General features: G+C 42.4%; 1 protein-coding gene across 1 annotated transcript in view; it reads right to left on the bottom strand.

Annotated features, from left to right (window-relative positions):
* CRB1 (crumbs cell polarity complex component 1) overlaps positions 1–19217 on the bottom strand; it is a gene marked incomplete at both ends in the record, with an annotated part of 95816 nt that overhangs the window by 48319 nt on the left and 28280 nt on the right. The window contains 3 exons of the mRNA XM_082286718.1: positions 9031–9213; positions 10627–10766; positions 14187–14382. Of these exons, the coding sequence (XP_082142844.1) occupies positions 9031–9213; positions 10627–10766; positions 14187–14382 (519 nt within the window). The remainder of the gene's footprint in view (positions 1–9030; positions 9214–10626; positions 10767–14186; positions 14383–19217) is intronic.

Genomic DNA, 19217 nt, shown 5'->3' with positions numbered 1-19217 from the left:
CAGCCCTGGCTGGACTCTGCATGGCTGGCTGCAGACCAATATCTCTGAGCTTCACGTGGAAGATCCTGCTAATCAAACTGTGTGTGATGCAAAAGCTAAAAACTGACACTAAGAATTTGGACTAGCAAGCAGTGTTCATCACAAAGACTTTGGGAAGCAGCATCTCCCAGATCAGGCTCCAAGGACAGCGCTGACATGTCAGCTCTAGCCAGAATTTTCTAATGTCTCACAGATGCTGGACATGGACAGCGCTTCACGCTCCCTCTGCTGGCTCACAGGTACAGAAGGGGTACAGGGAACCTGCTTCTCAGAGTTCCACTGGTACCAAAATGCTGATGCCAGTCCAAACAGATTGCATGTTTTCACATCAGCTTATACTTTTTTAGCAAGGTAATACAAAGTTATGCTAAGCTGCATAAAAACTTTAACCCCTAAACAAAGTGATGAATGGCATTATATCATTTCTATTTGATGCCAAAGCAATTTAACAGCAGCATACTTTAATTTTTTAGCTCAGTGTAGGCCAATATTGCCTTCAGAGCAAACATATGCAGGTTTGGCATGCAAACATCATGCATTTCCTACTGTCAGAAGCCATGCACTTAAAATAATTATTTAGTAGTGAAGACCAACAGAAACGCTCCTGGTCAGCCAGCATGCTGCGAATTTTGCAGAAAGGAATGAAGACAAATCCTTCATTCTCACCTCAAACCATCCAGACAGAAAACTGTGCCCTTCAAAATAGCAAAAATGAAAGCTGGGGACCTTTCTAGCTAGTAAGGCTTTCTGTAAGCAGAGCAATAAAGTACTCTGAATTAGCTGTTATGTATGTTTACACATATATGTATTTCTTTGTGTATCAGCACATATGTGTGTGAACACACATTTATACTACATGCACTGGTGGTTCAGAACTACCAGGTCATGTTCTTTTTCTGACTGAACTCCACCAGCTTCTCCCATGCCACTCGAGCTCCTCTGTTATGTAGGAAAAGAGAAGTAATGCCTCTTAAATATTTGGCTGTATAGTTTATTGTATTTCCAATAAACTGGATTTTAATGGGGTTCACAATGGTGACATTATTAAGGCTGGTTTTGAAATGATCTGTTGAACAAAACACTGAACTATTAAATCAGGTCATTTTGTTTATCACTTGACATTTGACCTTAAATATTCCATAAATTAAAAAGTATTGAGAAAGTAAAATATATTAGTCCCATAACACAGGTCTTCTCTTTACTCTCTACTTGTCAAGCACTTTCTCCAGAGCAGTGAAAGCTGAATGTGTAGATTTAAAGAAAGTTCCTTTCTGTTTGGGCAAAAGTTGTGCATCTGCTTAACTTTGCAATTCAACCACAATTGAACCAGAAAAATGCAGTCTTACACAAACCAGTGCTAAAAAGCATCTGCTGTAAAGTAACTCCTGAGATGGACAATCCAATTCTGAAGGAGATGAGCAAAGTTCTGCTGTCAGTTTGGTGTGTGCAGCACCTTTGATTTTACCCGTTTTTGTGCAGGGTTATCACTTGGACCACACTTTAAACTCAACTCTCATTACTGGCAGCCTGTGCCATCAGATATATAACGTTGCTGGGCTGGGGAAAAACAAGCACTAAATGAAAAGGCCAGAGAGATTCCTCAATAGAGAAAGACAGGACTGAGCAGGTTCATAAGCTCAGTCAAGAGCTGGCAAAATTGGATTGTGGAGAGACTATAAATATATGAGGTATGCCAATTAAGAAGGATAGGAAAGGTTTATCCAGAGATTTAAGAAAGAAATCAAAAAGGTAAGTAGGCAGAGCTTGAAGAAGGCCCCAGGAGGAAAATTCTTACTGGATAGACTTGATTTAACAAGTAGTCAATCATATGATGGAATGACCCACCAAGAATGAGTGTCAGGAAAATAACAGGTGCTTAAAAAGCATTATCCTTGATGCCAAACAATATCCAACTGCCTTTCTTTTTAAATTTTTTTTTCTTTAAGCATTTTCTGCCAGGTACTGGACACACTAATTCATTAAATCTGAGGACATTATCTGTTGGTGTGTTGCTAGATCAGGGAGCTTACGGATTAAAAGCCATTCATCCCCTCCTCTGTCCCTTCAAGGAAAAAGCTTTTCATGCTAAAAAGTGTTTATGTGCAACACTGTTTAACACAGAGAGATGTGCCAGATTCAAAATATCCACTGCTTCCAGGCTCTGTCAATCACACTGGACTACATTATACAGCTTAACATATCAGTGCAACTAGAGAAAATAGATCATAGTAATGATGGGTCAGCTGTCAAATTTTAAAGCATAAAACTCTATACATGTTCTGAAAATAAGAATGTTTGAATATCCTATATTTCTAGCTCAAAAAAGCTCCCCAAAAACATCTGAGCTTTGTGCATTTTTTTGGCGCTGAATAATGCAGAAATGATGGCTGAAATGTCTTTGCATTTCTAGTTGGAACTTGCAAGAAGGAGGGAGATTGTAATACATATTTCTCATTAAAAAATATATATAGGTATATCAGGGTCCTAAATATCAGTCCCAGTGCTGCAAACCAGGTTTGGGAGCTAATTCTGTAAAGAGCTGTCATGAAAAGCTTGAGAGCTCATTTCCTAATGATCATGCTTCAGCTTTTACAAAATTTTAACAAAGATTGCCATTACCAGTAAAAATACTTTTCTGTCAAAAACTTCCCTTGTACAATAGGAACAATAGGGACAAGCTGAAATTTTCAATAAACCTGAATTTTATTTCAGTAAAAGGAGTCCTCTGCACAGTCAGCACCCATGCTAGATGCATATTTTATTTCTAGGATCTGAAACTATTTCAGTCTCTACTTGGAGCACATTAAATATGGTAAGTGGATCTGATAACGATGTACAAACTCATCCTCCATGGGCTGTGAGATTCCACTGTTCATTGAAGTAATGTCATTCCTTATGATCATATTGGACCTTATTTTATTTCTCTGAAGTGGGGAATAATACACAAACATTCAGATTTTAGTGAGGTGAAACCCCAGCTGCAGAATATTGTAATCACAGAAATGTTTTCAGCTGGTATTAATATCACTTAGAGACATATGCTACTCTTTTCTGAGTACTGCTCCCCACTTGCCTGTGGGAAGTGTCTTCCACTAAATCAGGGTTCTTTAACCAGTGGCAAAGACTAGGTAACCATTACAAGTAGAGTCAGTGCCTTCAAGCAATCGCTCTCACCGTCTGCTGCCATGCAGGGGGCAAGTTAAGTCATAAGAAGATTAATTTTTGCCAAAAAAAAAAGCTATTAGGCTTTCATAAAGTGTCTCAAGATATGGGCTGTTAAGGAAAGAGCTGTCATGAAAAACACAAGTCAGTCTTAGTTGCTGTGGTGATTTATATGGTGGAAGAATGTAAAAATTACACTTTCTTTCACTAAATGGTATTTCTTAAAATTCTTCAAGAGGAACACTACCTGCAGTAGAAATTAAATTGAAATGTCCCACTAGTTCTGTAATGGTAACTGATAAAGGAATGGCAGATTCATAAATTCTTCCAGCTACAACCCAATTTCAGTGCTGCCCACAGTGTTCTGAGGTATTGCTGCCCTTTTATGGCCATTACCATACAGGGTGTGAATTGTGAACTCAGCCTCGGCTTTCCTTCTGGGGAACTATCCAGAAAGAGTAATTACACTGACCTAACAGTGTGCTTGGTCTGGGAGCTAAGCATGTGACAAATCACTGGTGCTTATTGCAAAGAAAGCAGTTCAATTGTGAATAAACAGACAAGCAAGAAACCAGCGAGCATGCTGTATTCTTGGGGCCTGAAAGCATTTGCTTCCCCCTGGAATAGACCACAGACCAGGGATAAAGGATACTCTTTGCCTTTCTACGAAAATATTCTGACCATTTCCAAAAATTAAGAAAAAAGGGGAGAGGAAGAACTCAGTGGCAGTAGTAGAGGAGGAGCCAACAGAGAAGGAATCAATTCTGATGACAACATGAACATCTCCTTACCAGGATGCTACTGACTGAAGAAATGTTAAATAGTATTAGTGGGTAGAATCATTAAAAGCTTGTCCAAATGCTCTTTCAAGATCAGAGGCTTTAGCAGAGATGGAAAAAGTACTTTAAAGTGCTAATTGTCTGTTTGGTAGGGTTTTTACAGGCAGTAAGTGCCTGCCAGGCCCTGAGGGCATCGTGTGTTGGTCCAGCCCGTGCCTAGGCTGGCCATGGAATGCTGGAGCTGCAGGAGACTGGATGGGAGTAGGGACAGGAGCTTCTCCTCCTCCTTCCCCCTGTGCTTTTGAACACAGCGACACGTGGAGATCACAGGGGCTGGGACAGAGATAGGGCAGTGCTGTAGAAATCTCTCTAGGAAAGCAGTAACTTCCTTGCTATGCTCAGAAAACAGCCACACTTTTTCATGTTGTGCTGCACATCTGCCTGACACCACCGAGTTGGTTTTGTAAGGGAACATTTCACAGCAGTCCCACAGTGAAAAAGGGACCCTGTACTGACTGTGAACGGAGTTTGGGCAGTGAAGAAGTGTGTTTGCATGCCAATTACAGCCTCTCTGTTGTTCCAGAGTGGCAAGAAGTCCAAAGAGAGCGAGCGAGATCTCAAGCCCTAATTCTAATTTTTCAGCAATTCATGTGTGTAGTACACACAAATGTATTTGGAATTTCTCCTTGAATCAGCTAACGTTGATGGATATTTCATGGTAACAACACTTTCTTTCTTGAAACTTTGCCTGTATGGGAATAATAATTAGTCAACAGTACCTCCAGACCTGTTGAGTTTGAGCACACATCTTGCCTGCGGGAAAAGCCTGAGCCCCACTGAAAAAATGAGCAGTGCTCTTGAAAGCTTCTTAACTTGAAAATTACTTTTTCTCTCTGTATTTTCTCCTTTTTTATTCTCATTCTTTCCTTGAACAGCTTTGTCTTATTCTAAAGTCTCAGAATCAAGAGAAAATAACCCTTTAAACTGTGATGACAGGCCATGAAACAAAGTGAATTAACCTGGTGTAATGGAGGAATGATTGACTATCATGGTGTGAACAGCTGAAGGACAGACAAGGAACATAGGAAAATACAAAATTTGGAGTTTGGAGATGAGATTTTTACTATTCATCTGCTTGATTTAGTTTTTCTAAGTCATACTGCTTTATATAGCTAAGGATGGCTGTGTGATTGTTGTGCTGATGGTTAAGAAGGTTTAAAAAAGAAAGAAGATGTGTAATTACTTTTAGAGTTAGAAAAATGTATGCATGTATTTTAAGCTTCCCAAGTTAGTGGTAATGTGCCCACGGTCCCACCCATTACCCATCGATAATATTTGTGTCTGTCCCACACTGTCAGAGGCCAGGGGGGAGGAGGATGGCTGGGTCAGTGTGCCCTGCTGTCTGCTGGGTGCTCTGCCCAGAGCAGCACCTACAGACATGCAGGGAGATGGAAGCTCTGTGTGCTCCGTGTTTCTGTCCCCCTGCCTTAAGTGCAGAACGAGAGCCCAAATAATTCAGTTTCTAAGTACAGGTCCCACAACGTTCCCACATCAGTGTCTGGCTTGAGGTTTTCTTTACTTAGCTGAGTGTTCAGCACTCTCCCATACTGGCCATTTATCTGCCTCATCTTCTGGCTCTGGGAGACAGTTTCTTTCCCTCATGCTTATGCCAGGAATTCAAAATGCATACGACACCAGTCTGATCATATCATTTTCTCTTGCAGTAGTCCAACAGGCTGGGAAAAGGGCCAAGGAAATTTAAAAGGGAAAAACAGAAAACAAGACAAACGAAAAGGCCAAAAACCATTTAGGAATTCCTGATGCCAAAGCAAGCAGCAGTGCTGGTGGCACAGCTGGCACGCAGCAGATAACAAGACACCAGCAGTGGCCAGGCCCTCAGCAGCCAGCACTCGTGTGTGGCAGCAGGGACCCTGCCTGCACTCAGGAGAGTGAGCTCTGCTCCTCTCACCCTCACCGTGCTGAGGGAAAACGGATTGGCTTCATCCCTGCTGCCAGCACTGTTCCCCCACCTGGAGATATGGGCAGCACAGCTTTTTAGGCACAGGGAGCAGGACCTGCCTGCCTGGCACACTCGCTGCTCCTTGGGCTCCACTCCACTCTGGAATGTGTCACTTGGTAGACCTTGCAAGTTCAGAAGCTCTTTACCTTTGACATGGTGTTAAGTTTATTACAACCTGGTGAAATGAGTCACTACCAAATCCATAGCTCTGCCTTTCTCCTTTCTTACATGTTTTCATGAGCAAAGTGAAAAGTTTAACCTTTCAAATAACAGCCTTTTTAACAAATGTGCAGTGCTAGAGCAATACAATATATCCACAGTATGAAAGGACACAGTTCTAGGGTAACCACTGCCTTTAGCTCGCAGCAACAAATCACAGGACCCTTAAATGAAAGCCCAATTTATTAAAGGTACTGTTGTGCTAGGGGGCCAGCATGCCAAGGTACTATAAAAAACCTAGGGCTTGCTACTGCAGAAGTACTGAGACCTCTTGAAATCTGAGCATCCACAAACACTTTGATTTTAAAAGGAACAGGAGAAGTTTAACCCTTTGTAGAACCTGTGCAGAAATTTTCTATCTTAGATATGGATAAGGCACATATCTAACATCCTCAAAGAGTTTCTAGCTGGGATGAAGTCTCCAGACTAGGATTTACATATTTATTTTTAAGAATCAAATTGTCTAAATAATTTTGTTTGCAGATTTGATCCTTTCAAGACTTTCAGTAGGATGACTGACTGTTTTTCAAGTCACCCGAAAAATCACTCTCTGTAACAAGACACTGCCAGGTAATATTTATTCCTTTCTCCCAGTTTCTGAGGGAAATATTTTATCCTGACATAGGCATGTGTTTAGGCTTCATTATCTCCTGCCCTTAGGTTTAAAACTACCATCCAAAAGGTGGATATTCTCAGTTTTTCAGTTCAGTTACACTAATTTGTTTGCAATCTTATCCAGTAAGTTCAAAGATGCTTGTTACATATTGGCAGCCAACCTCACTTTAATTACATCTTTCCACTGATTTCAATGGCTTTTGGATCAGGCCCTTGCAATGCAGGGTATGTGGATTAATATTTCTGCATATAACCCCCTTTAGTGAAATATGATTACAACGTTATATGAGTGCTTTACTGAGGAAAGAGGCATAATAAAATTAATTTGGTTTATTAAACAAAATCTCTGTCCTGTTGCAATAGGAATCTGAGGGGTTATATCTAAAGCACATAAAACAATTCAGGTGTTAAGGCTGGAAAAACTCCTGGCTTACAGCTGCAGAAATGTAAGATTTGGGGTGTCAATGAAATATGCTGATATCCAGATGAAAGGATTTGACCTTTTCTCCAGGTGGCTGTTAGTTCATCTCCATTAGATAAGCACCAAATAGTGAGTGGTCCTGATCAGGGACTCACCTGCTACCTTGAATCATACTACTGCTATCAACTCTAATCTTAAATCTTCTTTAATTCTAATTAAAACTAGGGGTTTACTTATTATTTGGCTATAATTGGAGAAATTGCTTGTCCAGATCAGAGATAAACACTTCCAGTCCTGCCTATAGGCTTTTTGTGCCAAAGCTTCTGAAATCCAAGGAGGCTGAGGCTCATTTTCAGCACTTTTTATTTTGAGGTTACCTGGGGGAAGGAGAAAGGCCAGAGAGAAATGTGTGGTGCTACTGCTATCAGAGTGCCCAGTTAAAGATTTGATCTCCCGGCTGTGGTGTGGGCGAACTGTTCAGTAAGAATAACTCTTTTGGGTTTTTTTTTCTCATGAAAGTTATATAGGTAGCATCCAACAGGTATGTGCATAACTAAACTTACTTATGGTTTTTAAAAACGTAATTTTATTTGCATACAGAGTCTGTAAAAGTTTCAGGATCTCCAATACTTTCTCTCCCTCATGCTTTGGAGAGTCCTGCAAATGACTCTCCAAATGAATGATAACAGTGAGATTATGGATTGAAAAATTGATTCAAGATTGATAGAATTACATACATTCTGATACACTTTGTTTTCAGACCAGTTTAAGAGTCTGTATTGCTGGGGGAGTAAGTTCTCCATTTGAACAAAACCCATAGAATCATGACCCAAATCAGGCAAACAAGCCAGGTGAAGGCAATTAATAAGTAAATGAGAGGATAAAGGATGATGGTTAATCAAGAAAACACCTTCCAGTTTGTCTCACAGAGCTCAGAAGTTTTCAAATTAGGACAAGACAGGAGGAAAAGAAACTGGAAGTCTGGCCATCACCGAAAGGAGGTGAAGAGAAAGCAGGGGCATGTGGAGAGGTAAGGGAGTGCTTGGGACAGCCTGGAAGACTGAAAGCCTGAGTAGAAGGCTCATAGTGTGTTCTCTAAGGCAGAACAAAAGAACAACAGCAACACTTAGTGACAGGACAGGGAAGGACAGTTAAGGGGAAGGGCTGGAACAAGTCTCGATGCCACTTTGAAGAAAAGTAAGTAGAGAATTCAGAGTGAAAGCTGTGGTCTCCATAAACTTTTGTACTTGTTATGCTGGAGACAGCAGTCATGCATCTCCCATGACATGAAGTTTATAAGCTTCTCGGGACATGAATGGAACGAGAAATTGAAGGCTGGTTAAATTAATCTAGCTATTAATTATTTTTTTCCTTTAGAAAGAACTAGCGGGTGGGGTTGACAGAACAATACTGTAGCCCCAGAAGCACACAGTCCAAGCCCAAGTGGTTTGCGGCTGTGCTAAACAGTGCAGGCTTGTGGTAGAATAAAGGCAGGTCTGAACGCACCTCTGTCAGGATTATGGTTAGCTGTAAATCCGACACTTTTTCCCTGTAAGAGCAGAGCTGTGCACACCAGTGGATGTTTCTTTGCCGCAGGCGGTAGAACGGGGTCGGCAGCGGGACCGAGCGCTCGGCGGGCTCGGGCTCGGCCCTGCCCGGCGGGACCCCCTCCCCTGACCCGGCCCTTACCGGCGAAGCCCGGCGGGACCCCCTCCCCTGGCCCGGCCCTTATCGGCGAAGCCCGGCGGGACCCCCTCCCCTGACCCGGCCCTTACCGGCGAAGCCCGGCGGGCAGCGGCAGATGTAGCCCTCGGCCCGCTCGTAGCGGAAGGCCGGCGGCAGCCCCGGGACCAGCCCGTAGTGGCCGGCCCAGGAGCGCTCCACGCAGTGGCCGCCGGACAGGCAGGGGTTGCTGCGGCACTCGGCGATGTCCTCCTCGCAGCGGGAGCCCGCGTACCCTGCGGAGACACCGACAAGGTCAGGGATGGGATACTGGGAGCTCCCAGCCCCCGCCGTGGGCAGGGACACCTCCCGCTAGACCAGGGTGTTCAGGCCTCCATCCAGCCTGGAACACTGCCAGGGATGGCGCAGCCACTCCTTCTCTGGGCAACCTGTGCCAGGGCCTCACAGTAAAGAATTTTCTCCTAATATCTAACTTAAACCTGCTCTCAGTTTGAAGCCATTTCCCCTTGTCGTGTCACCACATTCCCTCTCCATATTTCTTATAGGCTCCTTTCAGGTATTGGAAGGCTAGATGATCTTTAAGGTCCCTTACAATCCAAACTATTTTATAATTCTGTGTGCTATTCTTCCCTTCCAGACCCCCAAATATACACTGTGAATAGTAGCTGCACACGGCTTCAGGCTTTGTCGTGTGCTGAAAGTTTTCCTCAGCTCCTTGAAGGTGTGAATGTTCCCTTGCAGCTCCCTGCCAGGGCTTGGCAGCCGGACATTGCTGCGGCTACTCTGCATTAGTAAGCTGAGCTGTGCCGTGCCATAAAGGGTTTGTTTGGGTCTTTTTGAGGCACTAGCATGGAAATTTGCGTGGGTAACAATTGTGGTGTAAATACACTCTCAGGTTGTGGGAAGGCAGGGGAGGGCAGTATAAATCATTTGGTGTTTGTAAAGTGTTTCATCTGGAGGTTGAAGTGCTACAAGGATCCCTGAATTCTGGAAAATGTGAAGGGTTCTGCCTAATTTTTCCTTATCTATTGCACCAAGACTCGAGTAGTGCAACAACACTGAGGCCTTTAGTCCTCACAGTGCTGTCTGCACTCCTTCATCCTCAGTAAGATCACAGACATAAACTCCTTAGGGAGACTTCTTGTAGTTTGTGTGCTGGAAGAGTGGTGTCGTCTCTCAGGAGCACAGGGTCTGTGTCCCCCCCTGGGGTGTGGGGCCTCTTTGCAAACAGCTGGATACACAAGCAGTGCTGGTAGAGAACACAGCCTGTGGGTTTCAGTGCCCACTGCCAGACAGAAGTTTTTAGACTGGTTTCAAGGTTGTGTTGATGAAGACTGAAAAAAGGGTCAGCTGCAGCAGTGATGCATGTATCACATGGTTTGAAAGATTTAGTAACTGGGAGATGGCTCCCAACGTTGACTTATCTCCTGTCTTGGTACCATAATACTGATGCTTTTTGTTTTGTCCACTTCTGCTGTACAGGAAAATCAATTCTTAGCTGCAAAAGCAAGCAACTTACCCAAAGGGCTCTGCCTTGTGACGAGTGAAGCCCATGTAAACACAAGCCCATAGAGTACTTTTAAGGTTATAGAGATTTAACCTTTTATTGTATTAGGGGAAAAAAAAAAAAAAAAAAGGACACCTCTACTACTACTCAAGGAATATTTAAAGGAGAACCTGGAGTGTACCTGGCCAACAGTGGCACGTGTAATTGTCAGCGTGGTCCTCACAAGTGGCGTTGTTGTAGCATGGTTGTGACCAACATAAGGGAGTGAGGGTCTCGCAGTGCAAGCCCATAAATCCAGTCCCGGTGCAGTTGCAGCTGTACCTACAACACAGAATGCAATGTTCACTTAGGCTGGAAGTCAAGAGATCTGGGCTTTGTTCCCAAACATGCACAGGCTTCTTGTGTAGCCTTGGCTAGCAGCTCACAGGGTCGAGGCCAGCTCTAGACCACCACCTGGTGCTTTAGGAGAAACCGCAGAAATTGGGAACCAGCAATGAGCTTTTCCCTGAAGTATGTGGTTTTGTCTGGGGAAAAAGAACTGCTTGTGAATTCAAATTGGTTTTGACAGAGCCCTGAGAATTACTGATCCTTCTTTTTTCTTCTTCTTTTTTTAATTTTTAGGAGAAAAAAATAGTTTGTCATTTCCAATGCTTTTTTTTTAAAATTTATTTTGTAGGCTTAACATTATTCAGAAAATTAAAAGGGGGGAGGCAGTGTGTTAGTATCCCTTACTTTTGGACTGGTAGAAATTGAATTGCCAGCAAAATAAGAGATTTTCTGTTCCTCAAGTAAATGATTTTTTTTTTCCTAAAAACCAGCCTTTTATTGTTAGGTTAGAACAAAAATATCAGTTGTTTTCTTAGTCCCAATAACAACAGTAATACAGCTCCTTTTTGATAGCAATGTCACTACAACAAAAGTAAACAAACAAGTGTATATGTAGAAATTAGCAACATGCAGCTATCAGTAATATCTGGGAGTTAAAAAAAAGTTTGCATTTTTTTTTCAGGAGAGTTGTTATAAAAAGTATCATTCCTGTTCTTTGGTCATCAAGTACAAAGTTAAGATGTACATGTCATATGAAGAGGCTTTTGCAAGACATGTTAACTGTGCAGGCTTGTATGGTCTTGGCCTAATAATAACTATAGGAAGCAAAAATTTATTCTTATTTTTTCTTTTACATTAAAATGATAAACCATTATTGTACAATTGCATTCATGGGGCATTTTGCTGAACAAGACATAAGTATACTTATTTGATAATTTCTGTGCTCAATATCCAAGTCTTAGACTTGGAGTAAATATATGGAGAGAAGGTGAAATTATTGAACATAAAGCAACATCAGAGAACAACTGGCTCCCGCAGTCTAGCGGACCAAAAAGTGTAAACTTTTTACTACACTGTTTAAGTGTGTGCATAAGCAGAAACTTCTGGCAGGCCAGTGTGTTACTGGTGTATGGATTATTCTTAAATCAAAGTCAGAGATGACTTAGACCAGGTGGCATTTGAATTTTGGATATAAAAAGTAATGAGGGAGATGTGAATCAGAAAAATAATTTTCATTCTGAAGTATGTTCTCAAACCAGAAATCTCCTTCTTCTGCTGAGTTTTTAGTACGTTTCTCCCATGCACCTTCAGTTTGGTGCTGTTCAGCTTTGTGGTGAAAGCTTTTTTTCCTGGCTGTGTCCAAGCTACTTTTCCCTTTGGTTCAGAATCCTGGAGCAGTGAGGAATATCCAGAACTCACTGCTTAATGTGCAGCCCTACCTGTGTGTCTTTTTTCTTGGGTATCTTTTAGCATTTGACATTGCTGGCGACCTTCAGGGATTCTGGAAGGTGCCCTGCTTGCGAGCAGGCTGCAGCTGAGCAGGCAGATGGCTTTTTATAGTAAGGCAATTTTGATCCTCTACGTAGCATATTTTTTTGACTTCTTGTTTGATGTTCTCACAATCTGCAGAAAGCAATACATGTAGATGTTCTTTCCTATGGAATCTCCTATGAACATTAGAGCTCCTGGCAATATTTCCTATAGAAAAAATACATGGAGCATGCAGAGATATCCTCTGTGCATAGGCACACTAGGTTTTGTAGTCCAGCTAAGTCTGTAAATTGTTGAGTTTAAATAAGAACATTCACTCACGTGAAAATGTTTCTTTAAGAGATCAGCTCATACTTTGTTGCATTCATGAAACATCACTGGAAGATCTGTCTGAAATTTGGGAGAGAATTTGGTTTGATGTTTGTGTTCACAGCTTTTTGCGCTAAATTCATTGCCTTGTACACATTTCTGTGAGAGCTGGTGGCAGACACCAAAGCCTCAGCTGTACTGTAGATTATTCAGAAATGGAAAACTCCTGCATAAAGACCACAATTCTTCATTTATCCCCAAAAATACACAAAAGAAAGGAAATTGCTGGGCACCCTTCTGTTTTGAATTGCTTTGTTGTCCATTCCTTTCCATCACATAACAAATACGGAAAGAGCTCCAGTTGTTCTCCAGATACCCTGCAGTATTACAAGCCAATTAAAATTGGTCTTGCATGTACCTCAGCTTTAGAAGCCAGGAGAAAACTGAGCAGGATTAAGTCTGGCCTGAATGAGCATCCCAGTTGTTCACCTCACATGTGTATCCTCAAAAAGCTTCCAGGTTACTACACAGGTCTGTGAGTGAGTCAGGTCCAAGGTGACCCCCTCTCCCTGCTGTCATGCTTTAGCTACACTGGAAAATAATACATTGCTTTGTCCTGCTCAGAGCTGTTCAGCACTGCTGAAAAGAAGCTCCACAAGGTGGGTGCCATGTCACCACACTGAACAAAAGCTCATTCCCAGAATATGATCTCTTCCCCCCTTACTCGAGGCAAGCATGTCTTTTGCTGGCGTGACTTTTCAACTGATTTTTGGGGCACTGAAGTCTTCAGAACTGCTCTATAAAAACTGGAAAATACGCAATAAAGGACAAATCCTATACTGGCAAGAGGAGCACCTGCATGAATACACTTGGGAACTTTCAGACTGAGCTTATATGTGTGTTCAGTTAGGGAAGCTCGTGCTGAGTCAGAAAATCCAGTACTGGTGAGTGAATTTCAGAGCTCTGCTTAGACCTCTGCGTGGGGCCAGTAACTGTAGATGGAGAATGTCACTTTTCCATTGCCTTGTAGTCTCCTTCTTTTTTTATTACTGTTACTATTTTTTTGCCCGTGGACTGCAGGTTGTTTTGAAAAAGTAGCTGTTGTACTGTATACCTGTAAAATTTCTGACATATTTCCTAATGATATCTATTACTATGGTTACTGTTACTACAGTTTTTCTCTGCCTCTCTCTTCTAATCCTTCTGTCTGTCAGTGTGGGCAGCTGCTGTTAGAAAATTCAGTTTTATACAATCTCACATCTTTCTTGGAAACTAAAGTTTGGTAAGCATTAGAAACAAAATTCATATCTGAATGACAATACTAACAGCCAGCAAAACAGCGTGTTGTAAATATTTAAAGTACAAATATGAAAAATAAATTTATTGGTCAGTCTTTGCCATGAATGTTGTGTTGTCTTACTGGCTCTGACACCAGACTGGTATTTTCTAATCCTTTTCAGATCGGAACTGAAATTAGCACAGGACCAAGAGGTGAAATGTAGAATTTGGAAGGAAATGAGCTACCCGGCAGGGCAGGCCCCCGTAGCGTTGCCATCTGCAGAGGCAGGCACCAGGAGCACCAGGCTCAGCCCTGCCCAGGGCTGGCAGACCTACCCGTTGGCACGGTCCGTGCAGTGTCCCCCGTGGAGGCAGGGCTGGCTGGAGCACTCGTCGATGTCGGTGTCACAGAGGTCCCCGAGGAAGCCCTGCGCGCAGGAGCAGGAGAAACTCCCCAGGGAATCGTGGCAGGTCCCCCCGTTCAGGCATGGCTGGGACAAGCACTCATCGATTTCCAGTTCACAGTTTGTACCTTCAAAAGCAGAGAAAATAAGCCCCAGGCTTAGGAGACAGCTTTGGAAATCTCGGCAAGGACTGCCTGAAGTACAATTGTCGCGTAATCCTTTTTCTTTACACAATTGCCTGGTTTTTAAAGGCATTTCCTCCTCAATGTGCTTTGCACAACTAGTTTTTTCAAGGCTGGGCAGAATTTACAAAAGAACAAGCCAGCTGTTTTCACTAGAATTGGTTAAATAACTTTTTCTGTTAGCTTGAACGCGGAGGCAGGGTGAACTGATTTTCAGTTTATTCAAACGATGCTACTATCCTATTTACATAGTACAGAAGTGACCAGTAGTTCATTGATCTTGTAAGAGTCCATTTAAATTTGGACTTTAAATGGACAATTCACAATTGATTGAGTTCAGTGGGAAGTGTCTCGTTTAGCAGTGGATTATTGTTTAATTTTTTTAAGGCTCATCCATGTTCAAATAAACGGGTCTGTGGTGCCATGTTTGCAACTGGTTGGAATCTTGGAGTTGCTCTTCAGAGATAATTGATGGAAATAAATGACTTCTAATATGAGTTTACAGCTATTTATGATGGTTGGCAGGTTAAAAATACACTCCTTTTTCTTACCTCTAGCACAGTCCAGAAGACACTAAGAAAATTGAATAATTAATGCCTTGCACCTTTGATTATTTCAGGGGTTTGTATGCTTATGCACTTACTTAGTGTTTTGAGCAATAGAGTAATATTTTCAAATAATTTTCAACTGCCAAATCAATTTGTTTTAGCAGCTACAGTATCAGCCACAAAACAGATGCAAAGTGGCAAATTATAATGAAGAAGCTGCTTTGAAGTGGATTTCCCTATTTTTTTTATTTGGCTTATCAAAGTAGCAGCAGTATTGAAAAGTTTTCAGGGGACTTTCCTACTTGAAAGAAAAACTGTAGCCCTGAGAATGGGGTTTTTTTTGTTGTTGTTTTTTCTTTGTAAAGGTGAAGTTTTCAGTACAAGATGATGGGGTAGGCTTTCAAAAGAAGGAATGTTTGATGGTGAGTATTACCCTTGCAATTTATGTACAAGTTCACCTGTAATTCTCTCTTTATGCTTTTTACCAGCTCTGCAGTGCTGTAAAATTTGTACATTGTAACTCTGACCATCTTTCTTAAAACACATAGATTGATAACATTTAGCACTGTTACTTCATGACTAATTTATTTTGATGCTTGTGAGCATCTTCATTTTAAAAAAATAAATCTGTACTATGGATAGGTACCAGGAAATACCTTAAAATGCCAAACCAAAATTTGCAGATGTTGACTCATAAGCATTTTTCATTGTATTTAAACATTAAAGTGCAAGTTCCTATTTTCAGCAGTTGAGAAATAGTTCCTTGAGCCCACATAGTGGATGGGGAAGCTGCCAGTGGCGTGCCTCCAGTTCAAGGTTCAGTGCTCAGCTAACCACTACTTCCAGCGGGAGCCTGCCGCAAGAGCCCGGCACAGGAACGCTCTCTGACGGCTTTATGGTAATGTACATTACAGCCAGATATAGTAAGCAGTCCCTCTGTGGTCATTGCCCTGTGAATTCGCTGTAATTATAAACAATGTGTTTGCAGAAGTGTGTCTAGTGACCGTAAATCTGCCAGAGCTTGTTAACAGCTTACTGCGAACACTAAAAATCATGTGACAAAACAAGCCCTGTTCAACTGATCCTCAGCTCAGCCAAATTTAAAACTACAGGCCTGAGAACAGCCTGACAATTAACATGAGAACATAGCGTTGTTGTTTTGGTTCATGTCTTTAATCTATCAAGCCCAGTAACCTGCCTTCGGCAATGTTGCCTCAGAAGAAAACTTCTCCCTGTATAATGCATCCAGCCAATGCGATCTGCCATGCAGACGGGGGGAATCCCTTCCTAGCCTCTGCTGAGTCTGCTGTCAGGCTTTCTTAGATGTGTAGAAGAGAGATGAAAAGATTAGATCTGCATTTTCACCTCAGTCTAACGTTCTGTCATAAATATGCTGTATGCCAAATATCATATGCCAGGCGGGAAGGAGAGCGCCAGGGAGCCCCACCACAGATATTGCACAGGGCTGCACCACCACGAGCTGAGGCTCCCCGGGGTATCCTGGAGCAGGCTGAGCGTCCCAGCACGTACCAAACCACACAAATGGTTCGAATTGAAAAGCTGGGAGGGTAGGGGGAAGTCACATTTGTAACTTGTGCAGTTTCTCTGAAGAATCAGGGTCATTTCTTATACTGCATGCTTCTCCAGTGAGTCCTACAGTTCACTTCTTTCTACAGCCCCAGTCAATAAAAAGTAAATGCAAGTGAGGATGAAGGACACACAGTCAATGTTTTCAAACTTGCGTATCTACAGAGAGTGTGTAAAAGCACTTTCTGGTCAAAGATACTAGGGATTTGCAGGCTCAGTGTACTTCCATGAGGACCTGCACATTTTTAGTATGGCTGGAAACTAATAACAAGGTCACCTTTTCTGCTCTCCTGCACTAAAGTGCTGTACCCGGGCCCAGCAGGTACAGAGGGCTGTCACCAAATTCCTCATTCTGCATATAGTAATCTTGTGTGCCATTATTAGGACGGAGAGTATCATGTGGCTATTTTATAGGCACCAGGTTTGAAGGGACAGGAAGAGTTACATCAAAAATTAGACAGAGGGAGAAGTTGTGTTTCTTTGATCGAGGCTTGTCCCTTTTGAGTTTGGGAATCTCAGCAGAGCTGAATACCTGGCCTGGCTAGGACACAAGATGGGGAGTGCTGGTTTGGAACTGGAAAGGTGAGGAAGGGAATGGGGTTTGCACTGCTGGCAATTGCTGTTGGATAGATCATGTTGTTTGCTATTACATCCACAATGACATGGACATGAGCTTGCTGGGAAGTGAGATCTCTACCTGAGGTGTTTCATCCCGTGGTAGAGCTGCTGTGCCTCTGCTTGCACTTTAGTGCCTGAGACTTATTTATGATGCATCTACCCTTAATACTTGCATGGCACATACATATTGATGAGAATACTGAATGAAAACTTGGAGATCTATCAGGAGCAATTTCCTTATGTTCTACAGACATCATCCCAGCGATAGTTACCTCATAGTAACAGGTAATGCACAAAGAACAAATCCAGCTCATTGCACCTATTTTGTCTGCCACTGAAACTCTTTCTCTTGCTGTCTTAGACTGAGGCTGGGTTTTGGAACTGCTGTGCACTCCTGAGAGTTCACCCTGGAATGTTCACTGGCAATGGAGTACTGGCTTCAGCAAGGTAATTAAAGCACGTAGCTGTGGGTAATAACAGGCTCTTACAGCATGCTCTGTTGGGGTGAATTAAAAGCAAGTGCAATTAGCCCAATGGAGGAAAAAATGCAATTGATTAGGGTGGCCAGCAAAACTTCAACAAACCAATTGAACTTCATTATTTAACAGCTGTGTGACACATGTCTTGTAAATAATTTCACACATGCAGAATTATCATAGAAATTGCAGATTTCATGCTAAATTTTCCAGTCTCTGGCTCTTGGTATGTTCTAAGCTCTTCCATTTGTATAAGAATTATGTGTGACATTTCTCAGCTATTTTAAGAAGTGCTGCAGCATACCAGTCACACAAAATAGCAGTAATAGTCCATGAAACAAGTGCAACAGCAGCCAGTAACTCATGCATTTGGTTAGCATTGCAGCTGTAGATTTACTATACCTTCTTTACCTGCATATCAAGAGACATAACCCTTTTTTACATCTTAGGGAAATGAGATGAGGCTGGATGACTTCCCACAGTAATTCATGGTGTCAGGCCTGGATAATAATGGTTGGCAAGGTCCCCTGACGGGGTAAATGAGGGGTTTTATTACCACTGGGGGCACCTCAAGGCTTTCATCCAGTAATCCCTCTGGCTTGTGCATTTAGCAAAACTCACAGCAAGGTGCAAAAAAACAACAAAAAAGAATGCTTCTGATAAATCATTTTGTTAAGTAACCTTTTAAAGCTGATGTTTTACTGCTGGAGGAATGGTCTGCTACTCCTCTATAGAATTCCTATGATTAGTCTCTGCTGCTGGAAGTGGTGTTGGAGCTGTATGTCAAAACACTGCAGCCTCTTCTGGTGTGTATTTTAGACCTCTTCTCCTTCCTTGGTCCTCTCCTCATTTCTTAACTCTGCTTGTGCAAAGTGTGGAGCTTTGATGATTTTTTGGTGAGAGAAAGAGCACCAGCTTGGGAAACAGCAGAATTTCATGACGAAAATGGAGCAATTCCAGTGGAGTGAGTTTCCATCAGCAGTTTGTGTTGACCTAAATTTTCATTTCTTTTTGTTTGGGCTTTACTATTTCATTGAGTTTTCTCTCCCTTTGTCTCTAAGGTGGATATTCTGCCTCTTTCAAACCAAGTTTCTGGGCTGTGGATCTAGGCCTGGACCCCACTAACAGCGCCAGTTAAACAAATACAGTTTCCTGAATACAACAGGAGGTCTGGGCTGAGTCTGATCATTGCAGAGTAACCATGCTGCTTGTTAATAGGTTTTTCCTTCCTCCTGCTCTTTGGCTTTCCCCCAGTTGTGTAGTTTTCTCCTCAGCTGGCCTGGGCTCCGACACCCGCTGGCAGCAGCGGGGTGGCAGGAAGGTAACAAGCTTCCTTCAAATAACATTCTCCATGCTCATAAGGGATATTAACCGAGGGCTGCCTTCCAACGAGTGCTGTGTTAGACACAGGAAAGCTGCTTTTTACCTCTGACTTCCCCTCCCGCATGGGGATTTGGGGATGGAGCTGTAAACCACATCTCTTATTTCTTATTCATTTGACTCACTTGAAGCAATAGCTGTTTTTTCTCCCCTTTTTGCCGTATGACTATTT

This window comes from Coloeus monedula, assembly GCF_965178545.1.
Source record: "Coloeus monedula genome assembly, chromosome: 9".
In the NCBI taxonomy this organism is placed as follows: Eukaryota; Metazoa; Chordata; class Aves; order Passeriformes; family Corvidae; genus Coloeus; species Coloeus monedula.
The sequence above is the reverse complement of the archived record's forward strand: the minus strand, read 5'-3'. Positions and strand labels throughout refer to the sequence as shown.